General features: G+C 42.6%; 1 protein-coding gene across 1 annotated transcript in view; it reads left to right on the plus strand.

The window, feature by feature from the left end:
* Nucleotides 1–14,955, plus strand: part of Arhgap10 (Rho GTPase activating protein 10) — a 258,740-nt gene that overhangs the window by 158,066 nt on the left and 85,719 nt on the right. Inside the window, exon 20 of the mRNA XM_048813852.1 lies at nucleotides 607–766. Within this exon, the coding sequence (XP_048669809.1) occupies nucleotides 607–766 (160 nt within the window). The remainder of the gene's footprint in view (nucleotides 1–606; nucleotides 767–14,955) is intronic.

Here is a 14,955-nt window from a genome sequence, read left to right on the forward strand (position 1 = left end):
AAAAATTATTTCAGATATCAGTGGCAATAAACATACAATTAAGGGAAGAGAGGACACATGTTGATTGTGAAGACTATACAGAGGGTTACTGTAGAAGAATTCATTCATTTGAGAATGAAGTCCTTGATTTGAGGCCTGAATAAAGTAGCAGGACTGCTGAGGACAGTTGTCCATATTGTTCACTGCACTCTGATGCCAGGCTGCCAGAGTGAGCAGGGATGTCTGGTCCCGCTCCGCCTGCTCATGAAGCTGATTTTTACCAAGGTGCCGTGCAGTCCAGTAGTCCCTAGAAACACGGAGGTACCAATGTAGGGAAAGGTGGGTATCCTACATCTTTGGAGGAAATGAGCTTAGCATATACACAGAATTACTTAGCAAGCCATTGTGACGACAGGAGAGCCAGAGAAAAGCAGAAGAGCAGGCAGGAGCCTCAGCCTGTAGGGTGTGGTCAGATCCTGGATCCCATTGTTCAGAGCTGGTCCTGAGGGTGATTTGAGCCCCAGGAGTCCTTGTTCTAAGGAAGACAGAGTGACAGAATGCTGTGTGTTCTACAGTTATTGCTGTGTAATTAAACACAGATCTTTTCCCCCCTTTCTTCAATATTAGTGTTTCAAATCACTCCAAGCAGAATCTAATGACCGTGGCAAATTTAGGCGTGGTGTTTGGACCAACTCTGATGAGGCCGCAGGAAGAGACTGTTGCTGCCATCATGGATTTGAAGTTTCAGAATATTGTGGTGGAAATCTTAATCGAAAATCACGAAAAGGTAAAATTGTTCAAGAGAATTCCTGTTTGGAGCTTTATTACCATGTCACGTACAACTGGCCCCTTCGAGTTCCCCTCCCTGTCTCTGTCTTCTTTAATTTTGTTAATACTACAAAATTCTCACTGAGTGTCCATCTTCTGATGGAATTCCATAAATCTGGGCTTGTCTTCTCTCACCTTCCTGGTTTAGTGGAGAAACACGCAATCCAGATGGAGATGAATATCTGCAACGTGTTTGTGAGCTGCTGAGGGTCTTTTGTTGCTTTCATTCCTGTTCTTGAATTTCTCACTGAAATTTTGTGTCATAGCACTCCTAAACTCTTGATCAAGTTAGGGCCTTTGAGGCTTCGAAAAAGACCAAAAGTTGAAAGGAGGAGAGACAGCAGGAGGATTGTGTTAGCCTCTGCCACTGTGAGAAATATTGGGGACGATCGAATTATAAGGAGGAAAGTTTTACTTTGGCTCACAGTTTCAGGGGTTTTGGTCCATGGTTGCCTGGCCCTGTGGCTGTTGGATGGTTGCAGCACAGACCTCATGTTGGGAGGCTGTGGGGGAGGGCGGAGCTGCTCACCTCATGGTAGCCGGGAAAACAGAAAGAGGGTCTGGGGAATCTATTGTCCCCTGTCAAGACACGCCCCTACCCTGCTTCTTCCCACCATGCTCTGCCTCTCAAAGGTTCTGCACCTCCCAGTAGCACCACTCTGAGGCCAAACCTTTAACACTTGGGTGTTTGAGCGACATTCAAGATCTAAACTATGACATGGATCATGAGCATCCCTGAGAGCTAGTGTGGAGGAGCAGGCTCCCCTGACACCCACTGGCCATGGCTAGCATCTGTTTGCATCCTAAAAGTCACCTTGCCTTGCAAAAAACCTTCCTGGTTGGACCAGATGTTGTGAATCTCAAGTGAAGGAAGAGAGTCAGGGAAGGGTGGACCCTGACTTAGGCTCAGGCAGTACATCTGCAGGGGCGGGAAGGGGGTTGGGCATGCATTCCTGTGGTTCTGGGATGGGGTTGAACTTGGTTTGGATTAGGAGATTCATGTCAGGGTGAGCAGAAACTTCTGGAATACTCTTCCTCCCACTATATCCCTGTGTGTTTTAAAAAAAAAAATTGTGACATAATATTTGTACATTTTATGGGGTGCATTATGGTAATTCAGTATATGTATGCAACACACAATAATCAAATCGGGGTAATTAGCATTTCCTTCTCTTCAACCATTAGTTGTTTTTATGTGTTGGGAGTTTAAAACTCTATAGCCATTTTGAAATATATCATAGGAGGTTTTAATCTGCAGTCGGCTTGTTGTACTCGAGAAGAACCAGAGGTAACACCTCTTTTCTCCTTCAGTTTTGGCGCCCTATTTCCCCCCACCTGCCTTTCTCTTTTTCCCTTCCCACCCTGCTTCCGGTGACCACTAATCCATTCTGTCTTCTGCAGGATTGACCTGTTGGGTTCCACAACTGAGTGAGCACATGTGGTGTTTGTCTTTCTCTGTGTGACTTATTCCATTTCACATAATGACTTCCAGTTCCACCGTGTTGCTGCAAATGACAGAATTTCATTCTTTTTATGATTGAATAGTATTCCTTTGTGCACGTGTGCACACACATGTATGTATGTATACATACCACATTTTCTTTTTGCGTTAATCCATTGAAGAGCATCTGGGTTGATTCCATATTTTAGCTCTTGTGAATAGTGTGACATTTGAAATGCTTAAAGTACTATTTGTTATTGTTGCCCTGTGATCCCTTTCCCAGATTACTGTTATTTTTTCCTCAATTACATATTACCTGTGGCTACTCTGATGACATATCAGCAGGATTGAATAGTTACAACAGAGACCGGGTAGCCCACCAGGCAAAAAGATGTACTATCAGGCCCTTTACAGAACACGCTTGCTGGTACCTTCTCTAGACCCATAGTTTTCAACCCTGGAGTAGCACTGGAATCACCTTGAGGACACTTTCCAATAGCTGTATCAGCCATGCGTGTTGTGCTGTTGGACTTTCACCTTCCTTACAAGTATGGGGAGCAGAGCAAGGGGAATGGCTGCCCTGGGGAGGAAGCGTCTTCTCTCTCTGATAAGAACGTAGGAGAGAGCGTTGTCAGTCTGGAACATGGGGGAAGGTTCCACTCATGGTCCTCAGGCTTTTGTTCACAGTAGTTAAAGCAAGACCTGAGTGTGACATCTGTGACATCTGCTGGTGTTATTTTGACCCATGGGAGCTTGGTTTGGACTTAGAATCTGAAGGAGCGGCTTGCTGTCCTGACTCTGCCTGGCCTTTGTCAGGGTCAGTAAGCGCGGGCAAGACAGTCTGTGACGGACATGTGGAGGAGGGGCTACCTGATGCTCCCCCTGGTGCTTTGCTCAAAGGGACTGCCATTTGCCTGCCTCTAAGTAAAGCCTCCACCTCATAAGAAAAATGAAGAGGCTAACTGTGGATTAAAAGTCGTGTGTTTTTTCTATGGCCAAAGGCATGCATGTAGTTTTCAAAATACATTTATTCTTTAGGGCAGCACTTCTTAATCTTCATGGGATGACAGACCTCTGAGAAGCTAATGAAAGTTACTAGCCCTCTTTCCAGATAAAAGCACATCACATTCCCCCATTCTGTCAGTTGCATTAGTAATTTTGGGGGGTTCACCTGCATTGTTGAGTTGGTTGGCTCTCGGTTGAGACTGGGTTGAAAATCAATACTCTTAACCTGAGCTGTCTCGCTTGTCATTTCTGTATAGGCAGTACATAATTTTTAAAAACAGCTTAGAGTCTTTTAGGAACTTCTGAATTTTTTTTTTTCTCTCATTTTGTTCAGCACCATTCCAGTAACTTTTTTATAGGGAATTATTCTGAAGAAACTTGTTCAATCATTTGTGTATTGAGAGGATTTTAAAAATTTGAGGTTGTATTGTATGCCAAATACATAACAGGTGCCAGCGTGGAGAGATGAAGTCACAGCCCCTGTTGGGAAGCCTGTCACAGCTGGGGTGATGACTGTGTTTTGGGATTGGTATCCCATAACTCTTATTCTAGCCAATAAACTATATAACTTGCAGTTCAAAGCCAGCCTCAGCAACGGAAAGGCACTAAGCTACTCAGTGAGACCCTGTCTCTAAATAAAATACAAAATAGGGCTCGGGGCGTGGCTCAGTGGTTGAGTGCCCCTGAGATCAATTCCCAGTACCGACAACAAGAACAACAAAAACTATAGAACTTGCTTTCTTAGTTGTATTCTGTTTCTCCCTGCTGCATTGTTGAGGGCAGAGATCTTTTTGTATACTTAACAATAGCACCTGGTGCGTGTCAGGGGCTCAGTGAATATTTATTGCATGAGCTAATAATGCATTCAGTACATTTTGAGAGAGTTGGAGGATTGGGAGAGACAGGCAAATGCAGATGTAGTTCCTTTGAGCAAAGCATCATGGGAGCATCTCTTGGGTCTTTGTTGCTTTTGCTGGAGCATTTCTAGCTTGTGTGAACATTGCTTTCCACTGAAAAGTTAAGCTGGAAACCCAGTTTGGTGAGTCTCTTTACCAGTATATTCAAAGCAGCTTGTTTTTTAAATGTGTGTAGGTAGTTTTTTTTTTTTTTTTCTTTATTTTTGGTAGCCAGTGGTGGGGAATTGATGCCTCCATTTATGGTCCTGTCACACTGTCATTAAACCTCATTAGTGTGCACTGCACCCTCCAGACAGCTCATGGGGAGATGGCTATGGTTCATTTTTCAAAAAAGAAATAGACTACAAGCTTTGATACCATGTTCAGTTTCAACTATCATTTGGTTAAATCCTAATTAAGGGAACTTTGATGGATCGTAGCTGTGAAGTCTTGCTCTTAGGAAAGAGGGACGCCATGTCATGCTATAGCTTCCTGTTATCTTCCCTTATCTGAAGCTGAGGGAAAAACGCATGATTTTTCTGCTGGGAGGTAAGCGGTACAGACCCCTAATTAATCTGCTTTGGAGATCACCATTTCTCTCTCTCTTTGCCATTTTTTTTTTAAGCAAATCTTACATGAACTTCCGGGTAGAACCAGTGAGCCAGTAGCATAGTCATAGCAGATGGAAGTGTCCCAGCTCTGAGATGGAACTTTCTAGAACTGAGTAGAGGGCTTTGTTTTCTTTCTGTTTTTTGAGACTGGACCGATGCTGTGACCACACCACCACCAACCTCAGCACCAGCTTCCAGTTGAGAAGGGAGGCAGTGAGGTTTCTGGTTCTCCATGGTATGCGTGGATTGAGGCCTGGAAACAGCAGTGGCTGGCGGTGGAGGGCAGAGTGGAGTGAATTCTAAGAACTGAACTCCGCCATCACCTCTCCTTTTCTCTCCCATTTTCCATTCCTAGCTCTGTTCTTGCTCAGCTGGACTTTATATTAGAGTCCAGGCTCTGCTCTGAGGAGGAACATTTCTGCTGACAAGAGGAGTTGTTCTTATAAACTCTGTGGACATATGTGTGTACATGAGCCACAGGTTTCCCCAACACCTGACACACAGATACCTGCCCAGGATCTTATTTTTGACTCCAAAGCAGTGAGGAGGGATAGAGCTCCTCTGAGTAAATGTTTGGAAGCAAGGGGGGTAAAGAGAGTGGGGATAGGCAAGTCTAAAAGAATAGTCTTGTGAGGAAGGAAGAGATAATAATGGAAGAGGAGCAGAAACCCAAGGGATACTGGACAGGAGAAAGGATGAGAGAGCTGTTTTCTTTTCCTCCATTATTTATTCGCCCTCCCTGGGAATGTGAAAAACATCCATTCTAGGAGAGTCCCAAAAGCAAAGAGGAAACTTCATGTAATTAAAGCAGGAGAGCTCTAGCTGAATTTGAGAGTTAGTCAGACCCCTAGTTAATCTACTTTGGAGATCACCATTTCTCTCTTAGTCTCTTTGCCATTTTTTTTTTTTTTTTTATAAAATCCATGTGTACTTGATAGGAAACTTACACCATATGTTTTGGCTTCATGGACATGCGATACATTAAGATGTTGTTTTAAAAGAAGTGTTTATGAGCCAAAAAAAAAATCAAGGTCTTTCTAACCTTGCAAACCAGAAAATTGTGTTTCCCAGGTGGAAAGGGTACTGTAAACTCTCCGAGGCTCCTCAATTTGGTGTTGTGCCTTGAAGTTGGTGAGTTTTGCACAAGTTTTGCAAAATGAACTTGTTATGCATTAATTCAGAACCTTTCTTCCTGCATGCCTGCTGTGAGTCAGATGTGATGTGAGATTTGGGAGAAATGATACCATGAGTCCTAGTAAGGGAAAGAAGAAATGTCCAAAAGGAGCTACACTGTGGTGGAAACTCGGTGTTCTTAGAGAGATGGGGATTTTAGTGGGGAGAGTTTATGTCCAACTAAGGGGAATCTGGAAAGTTTCCCTGAGTAGGTGGTTTGAATAGGTTTAGAGTGGAGTTTGAACAGGTGGAGATGTGTTAAGAGGACATTTCAGGTACGGGAGATCATGTAGTCAGAAGCCCAGCGAGGAGGCGTATGTTCTGGGAACACAGCTCTTGTTGGAACTTGGGCGATGGCACAGTATGAGGCTGGAAAGAGATTCGGGGCGGTGGAGGAGGTTGAGAATGCCACTTAGGACTTTTGCTTTTAATTTCACAGGTACTAGGACCATTCACGGTTTTCAAGTAAACTGCTTCAGGTAGCTTAATCTGAGAACAGGGTTTGCAATAGCAAGAAGTAGAATGAAGCACCAGAAGAAAAGTCAGTCAGGGCCTGCCCTAGTCAGGAGGATAGGGGTATCCAGGGATTGATTTGTGAGTGTTCTCTGAGGAAAGTATTGTAAGAATTCAGGACTAAGGACTGATATTGGTCAAATGGTATTGTTAAGTTGTGTGCCTATAGGAATGTGCAGCAATGATCCCAGCAAAATGCAGAGTTGTAACATACCAAATTAAAAAAAAAAAAATCCTGGAAGAATATTGGTGCACCTTTAATAAAAGGAAGAAAAAGAAGTTTTGTGGTAGGAATAAATTTTAAATTGTAACAATAAATTTCAATTATCTGTATGTCCAGCAACATAAGCCCAATAGACAGTGGGAGATGTGGGATGCAAATTTATTAAGAGAATTTTAGGGATAAAAGATGTAATATATAGGATGTAGCCCAAGACATGAGGTTGGCCTGAGAAAGCATGTACTGAATTCTTATGACACTACATGCTTTTGGATTACTATAGAGTGTTCATCTTGTACAACCATACAGGGGCTGGATGTTTTTGTTGACGTACAAATAAACTTAAAATGCATATTAAAGACATAAAACCCCCCTTGAATCAATATGTGACAGCATCCCTATATAAGTGCAAAATGCTTACGTTGTTCCTTTGTACAGGTGAGAGATAAGTTCACCTGTGAGCACACAGCTAGAAAGTGGCAATATTTGGGTTGGAACTGAAATGGCCTAACTTAGAGTTTGCTCTTTAACACTAGGATAAGAACAATATCCTTGAAAACCAGGAAGTTGTATTAGTGATGAAAGAAGAGCTGGAAGACCCCATCAGTGTCAGGGTTGCTAGGGGTGTTGTCAAGGACGCTTGTCTCTGCCCACCAGAGGGGAGGGTGAGGACCAGCTGGAGGTGTGAGCTCCTCTGGAGTGGAATATCTGTTGAGAGCAAGAGTGATGTCAGCTCCTACAGCTATAGTGCTGAGGAATGGCTGGCAGTACAAGATTCTCATGACAGAGACAGAAGAATGCCCCAGAACCCCCACCCCACCCCAAGAATACTGTGGGAGGAGAAGTCAGAACTGATGTGGACAGGAAGGACCGGGCAGGACCCCTGGTGCCTGCACCTGAGTTGTGTGCAGCTCACTCGGCACTCTCATGGTCTAGAGAAGCTTTTAAAAACTCTTTGTGGTGCTGAGAACTGAATCTAGGGCCTTGTGCATGTTGGGCAAGTGCTGTGCCTCTGAGCTTCACCTCCAGCTAACCCTGTAGTGAACTGGCTACCTTCACTCACTTGCATAATCCTTTGTGCTGCATAAATGTATATTCGTGAGTACTCTGTGCACCCCAATATTGCACCAAAGACAGTTTTGTAAGAAATGATTTTTAAAGTAATACCGGCACATTAAAACTAAAAAGCTTCACATGATGGTTGCACCCACTTTTTGGCAGACCAATTTACCATAAAATCTATATCAATTATGTGGTGAAATACAGCAGCTCACATCTGGGGAGGGGGACCTCTTTAAAGGAACTTAGTTAAAAGGTAACAAACCCTCTCAGGAGTCATAGGGTCTATATAATTGTGTGTGTGCTCACATACACACACACACACATATGTACATATACACACACATAAAAATATGTGGGTTCATTCTCATATTTTATACTTTAATGTTACATATTAGATTTATAATGTGACTCTTCCTCTTCTTTCTCCTCGATCCTACTCCCCAAGGGCCTTTGAAGATTCTGAAGAGCTTTTGAGAACTATCAAAATATATCAGGGTGGTTTTCTTTTAATGTTATTTTATGTTAATATAAAAAATGGGCAACTCATATAAAGTAAGGTATATAATGTTACTCTCAACCAAATCACTTTATACGCTAATGCAATTTTAATCTACATTGTGTTGATCCCATTGGGAGTTTCAGTTGGCTTTTCAGCATGACTTGCAAAGCAGCATACTTTGGATCAGCCTTAGCCTTCTGTGGCATTTCTATTTACCCTGATGTTTTCTGTGATTTTTTGATGGTCAGGAGGTCATGATATTTGTTCAGTACTATCCATTGAGTACTACAGTTTCTCTGGACCACAGGGTGCCAAGAGACAATTACATTTTATTCACATGAAACTTTCTCTTGATGAGGATTCTTCTAATTTTGTCAAAATAAGCATTTTGGCTTTTGACATGGGGATCCTCCCAGGGTCACATTTTTCGTGGCTTGAAGATGGAGGGTCATTTGAGATGATCATGCTTTGTGGAGAAGGCTGATGTCTGTGTCCTTTCCAGAGGTTTTTTTCAGAATAGTTTGAATGACCCCTGTTGCCAGTATGTATTACAAAGTCCTCCATTAGTCTATGTCCTCCAATCACAGAATAGCAGAAGAGAAAGGTGACAAGGGGGGAAGCACAGTTTCCATATCTATGGAGCCAAGTGACTACCAGGGGAAAGAAACTGCATCTGTACTGAACATGTGCAGCCTTTCTTATTATTCCCTGAACAATATAGAATAACAGCTATTTGTGTAGCATTTACTTTGTATTAGGTATTATAAGTAATCTAGAGAGGATATAAGTCTGCAGGAGGATGTGCATAAACTCTGTGAAAATACTATGACATTTTATATATAAGGGGCTTCAACATCTGTGAATTTTGGTACCTGTAGGGTTCTTGGAACCAATCTTCCACAACTGGGGGATGATTGTGTTTCTCATCAGGTATCTAAGGTGATCTCCAAAATATTAAGTTAGGCATATTAGACTGTATTGAATTATTCTTGTTAACTTTGCAACCAACTTTCTGATTTGTGTCTGCCTATCTTTGGCAAAACTTAGAAGGTTGCAAACAAAGTTAGGAGGACGCATCCCTGTTCTCAGTGCAGTGTGGAATGGAATCCCCTTTTAGTCTCAACTTGGGGTCCCAGCAGCAGCCACATTTGGAATGTTTTTGACAGAGGACAGCCCATGGCTCCCTTCCTGTTGCCACAAAAGCAGCATACATCCTAGAACTCTCCAGGTGACTCCGTCATCCTTGAATGCAAAGAGGCTGAGTGAGTAGTATTCAAACTGTTTTCAATCGAGTCCAGGGGATCTTCCCGTCATAGAGTGTGCTTGTCATTTAATGGGAAAAAGAAATCTTTAAAAGAAGAAACAAACCTCCATGCTGAAATGCTTCTTGATTTAGCTTTGCTGGCCCCGAGTTGCTAGGCAGCAAGTTTTCATATGAGAGAAAAATACGTGTCTTAACGACAATCATAAAACTCCCAAGTATCAACTGTTCAGAGTTAAAATCTTACAGCAATATTTGACAGATTTTCAGAGCTCCCCCTGCCTCAAGTTTTCATGAATGTTGGCCTCTTGGCATCAAAACATGACCTCTGTATTTTTTTTTTTTTTCCTTAACATGGCCTTGCATTTTTGGGAGTGTTTTAAAAAAATGCTTTGAAAACACGAAACTTTCTAACTTCCTTTCTTCCTCCTTTAAGGAGAGAAGGGAAAATAATGAGGACATTGTCTTGCCCGTTCTGTTTCTGTGAGCCAGGGCATAGGAAGCCTCTGCTTTGAACTGTTATGCAGCTCTGGAGATGGTAGACGTGATTTTTTCCATGGGGCCAGAGTGGTTTGATAGAAGAACATTGGGGAGATGAGAGTCATTCTGTAGCATCTGAGTGTCCAGTGAAGAAAAAGCACTGGGGTGGTCTCCAGAAAATGGGAGCACTGCATTCTTGATTGAACAAATTTATTGTTTGTTGTCATACTGAGCATACTCAGTAGAAGGGAATGGAACTTGCCAAGAGGTGAGTTTCTGATTCAGAAGCAAGAATGGCACGATACTTTCAATTCCATGGGAATGTGTTCTTGGTAGAGATGAGTCAAGGAGTTGGGGTGAGGCTGGCTGAACCCTGAGGTTCTTCCCATCTGAAATTCTCTGCCAAAGTGTCTGGAGATGCAGGGTTACAGAGATGGGTCCTCAGAGCCTCGTCAGGTGCTTACAACTTGACCTTCAAACAGCATTTGCAGAAGTGAAAGTGGTCACAAAGCTGGGCGTGGTGGTGCACTCCTGTAATCTCAGCAGCTTGGGAGGCTGAGACAGGAGGATCTCAAGTTCAAAACCAGCCGAGTTCAATCCCCTGCCTCCTCCCCACAGTGGTCACAAAGATTATGATCCTAACCTTCATTTCATTTTAAGTTGTTTTTATTTCAGCACCATGAAGAGTACTTGCAAGGGAAAATTAGAACCAGAGTGTGAGGGGTCGGCATGGTGGTGTGTGTGCATGACAGGAGAGAGAGCCCCTTGGCTGGCTCTCCTCTAGAAGGGAGGTCACGTGGGTGTTTATTGGCTTGGTTTCTTGCATGGCCCTACTGATCATTTTTTTTTCTTTGTGAAGTCTTTCAGAGCCATCTCTTATCTCTCTCCAGATAAAACTGGAAATAATGACAATAACCAACATTGATAGATGATCATGTGCCAGGTCTAGGGTCAACTCCTTATGTGGCATTTCACTGAAGGGTTCTGCAGGCAGGATGGCATAATGTATCATGGTGGGCTCTGAAGGAAAATTCCTAGGATTGGAATCTTGGCTCTACCAGGTTGTATGACTTGTGTGATCTATTTATTCTCATTTCCACTTTCCTTTTCTATAAAATAATAACTAAAGTCCCACCTGATAGGGTGGTTGCAGGGACGAGTTGGGCAAGTTACACACTTCACTGATGCTTTGCACATGACGGAAATTGATTGACTTACTTCAGATCATAGAATTAGAAAGTGACCCAGCTGGGATTTGAAGCTCTTTCCAGTTCTGTTTCTTAACCCCTGCACTGCTGCTGATAAATGTGTGAATAATCACATTTTATATTAAACAATTGTAGTAACTTGTTTGCATTTTGAGAAAATTAAGGGTTGAAACTGATTTTCATCCCTGTGGATATGATAGAAAAGGAAGGCGTCTCTCATGTGACTTTTAGTTTGCTGTCTCAAATGCAACAGGAACCACACAACATAGATGCTACTACCTCCTCTGGGGCATTGGGCAGTGTCAGGCCTGTTGGCTTCACCTCTCTTAAAACTTTTGCTAAGCTCTGGTTACCATCCTCCTCATCTTTACCACCATCACTATGACTCATATACAGTAGCAGTATGGCTGACGGTTACAAATGCTCACACTCTGTTATGTACATGGTGTCATTTGATATCCTGCTTGACAACTCTGTGGGGTAGATATTATTGTCCTCATTTTGCAAATGAGGAAACTGGGGCTTAGCGTGAGAATTTGCCTGGTGTTACCCTTGGTAAGTGGCATTGCTGGGATTCAAACCCAGAACTGTGTGGCTTTGGAGATGGTGTTCCTAAGCCTCCTTCCATCTTAAATGGCTTTAGGAAGAAGGCCTTTAGTCTTTGTTGCCACTAATAGGCTGGACTACTGTAAGCTAATCCTCAGAAATAGCAGATATGGAATAGTTGTGGATTGTACCAAAGCACTGAAAATAGAAAATTTTGATGTTGCAAAAAATTTTTTCATAACTTTAAAATTATACCAAACACTATAAGTGGGAAATATAAACACAAAATATCACTTCAGTAATATGTAAAGAACTGATTTTTCCCCCCTCGGAACCATAAGCACATCTTGAATAAGTTCCATGCTTTTAGCAAAGATTTTGGAATTAAAGATGAAAGTTTATATTACTATGTTGATTGAGTAAAATGCTTGGGACCAGAAGTATTTGGGATTTCAGGGTTTTTAAAATTAATTTTGGCATATTTGCATAGACTCCATCAGTTGAACATCTCGAATCTCCATATCCAAAATGCTTCAAGTTGTGAAACTTTCTGAGTGTTGTGTTCATGCATTTAAGAGCATTTGGAGTTGAGATTTCAGATTAGGGATGCTGCACTCGGTCTGTAGGATGTGTACTGTTGAGAGTCTACAGTAATAATGTTGCCATTTGCACCAGACTAGAATACTTGTAAAGTGCTCTCCCCACTAAAGATTTCCTGCTCCTTCTAGATAGGCAGAGCTGGGAGAGGGATATTTTTGTAGACTCTGAACTTGGTTGCTTCCCATTTTTATGTGTCTGGATTCCTCCTCAATCTGCAGTTCTTCATAATAGTGTGGTACAAATATTTACGTTGGGCAACAGCCCAGCCCCTCTGAGATCTGCTCACTGCAGAGAAGGGCTTCTCTATCCTGTTTGGATGACTTGCTCTCATCTTCACTAGATATGTAGGTGGCACCAGGGTTAACAGTATCAGTCGAACTAGAAATCAGGCTGAGTCAGATTCTCTTTCCTACAAGTTTGGAATCAGGATGTGGAGAAACTGAGCTAGCTATTGTGAGATTGTCCATGTCCTGGGGAGGGGGTGGTGAAAAACCTTTGTCCATGGGTCAGGTGCAACAGAACAGGAAGACAGTGGCCAGAGAAGATCTTGCAGCCCCAAAGATGGGAATGCACAGGCAGGAAATGGAGAACTGCTACCTTGACTCTTGATGACCTTTCGTTACTGATCAAAGCAGCCTTGAGTTCCAGAGATTTCTACTTCCTGCTGATACCTTTTAGTGAATCCTTTTACTTATATTATCTTGATAAGATTTTTATCACAAGCAGCTCATACTTTACACAATGTGAGAAGATAACAGAGCATGAAGCACCTGCATCCTCAGGTCCACAGATTATTCAGTGACTTTGATTTAACTCAGTTTTGTTTATATTTTTCCTACTTCAGGTATCTCCTTCATGACCTTGAGGTAACTTGTAGACCTGATCCTTAGGAAAACAGATCAGGAGTGTGTATCGGATCAACATAATTTGAGGTAGAAATTGGTCCTTTAAAGGCACTCAAGCAAGAACCTGTTGCTCTGATCCCATATTTTTATGACTTGAACTTCTTTAATGCGCTTCAGTTTTTAATGTTCTCAGTCCACAGTTTAAGCTAGAAGTAGCTGTTCTGTTGACTTCTGTATAATTTCTTTTACTAGGGAATTGTTTTTCAAGACTTCAGTGTGTGTTCTGATGCATCCTCCATTCTTCCACATCTCCTTGCTGGCTGGTCCTTGGGTCTGCCATTCATTTGGAGAGTTAGCATTTGAAAGGCCATCCCTACACCAGACAGCCTCTCTATCAGTTTTGAAGCTTTATTACATCAGTAGCCACTTTAAAAATTTAATGAAATCCTTGGGTTTTGTTCCCAGAAAGTTGTCTATTTAGTCACAAAAGGAATGTATATACAGTTTCAGGAATTCTGGGGACATCCAGGTTAAGAACCTAGACCCACAGGAAACCAAGAGTTTTGGTATAGTCCAGGAGAAGTTGGGACTAGGAGCATATTGTCAGACTCATCCTTTGTTGATTTTGCTGCTGATTTATTTCCTATGCTTCTGCCCAGGAAACTAGGAGAGGAAGAGAGAAGGACACCATTTATCTCTCATTTATGCTTTATTCCCTGAGAAGGCTGTGTGGCTTTTGTCCCCTCCCCTATTCTTCCCCCTCCTGCCCCAGGCCAGCTACCAGGGAAACCTTTCAAAATCCCTCGCTTTGACCATGGAAGATATGAGTCCGTGCTGAAATAAACAATTTAATAAGAATTTAAGCAATAGCAGCTTAAATAATGAGAGGACCACTTCCCATCATTTTGAGATACGGTAGTGTGCAGCTTTCTGTGGGAAACGAGAAGCGGGAGAGAAGCCTGAAGAGGGTGCCTCTGTCTAGATCAGCTCTGCACTGTGCAAAGCTCATCTTCTCGTTTGAATTCTTCTGAACTTCCCCCAGATCAAAAGCATTCTGAATCACAGCCACATTTAGTCAGAGGTACCTGATTGCTGGCCATATGTTAGTATCTCTATTTCTGCATTATTAGAATGACAGACACTAATGTCCTGCCTCATTAAATGTTTTGGTAAATAAACGTTAGCCAGACAGTGGCTAGCCTAAGGGTTGACCGCGTCAGCGCCGGCACACTGGGGGTTAGCAGTTTTAGTTGTGCTACACTTCCATTCACCCTCTAGTTCCCACCGTCGCTGAAAGAGTGGGGGGGAAATGGCTACTTGGTGAAGGAAGCCTGTACAGAGTGACCCCCAATAATTCTAGACCCATCTCTGAATGTGTCAGGGGGTCCTTAAGACTGTACCCATGTTCAGAGACTTGCTGGGATGATGCAGTAAACTTAGCTTACGGTTGTCCTCACAGATAGATTTAATACACAGGGTACCCAGCTAGATTGTACAAGAAGACACTGGGGGAGCCTGGTAGAATCCACGTGTAGCTTCCTTATGCTGTTCCTCCCTGCAGAGGGGTCACAGAGAGCATATTCTTCCCCCAGCAGTGAAAGTACAAAGTGCAGCAAGCTTGTGGTGGGTGCTTCTGTATACAGATTTTGCTAGAGACTCCCTTCCTCGTATTTTTGTGTGGAAGTAGTCACGTGGGCATCTTTTGCCTAGTGTGTCCAATAATTTAAGACTCCCAGAAGGCTAGCAGGTATAACACCTGCACTTTTTTTTTTTTTTTTTTTGTACCAA

Source organism: Marmota marmota, unplaced genomic scaffold (genome assembly GCF_001458135.2).
Source record: "Marmota marmota marmota unplaced genomic scaffold, marMar, whole genome shotgun sequence".
Taxonomy (NCBI): domain Eukaryota; kingdom Metazoa; phylum Chordata; class Mammalia; order Rodentia; family Sciuridae; genus Marmota; species Marmota marmota.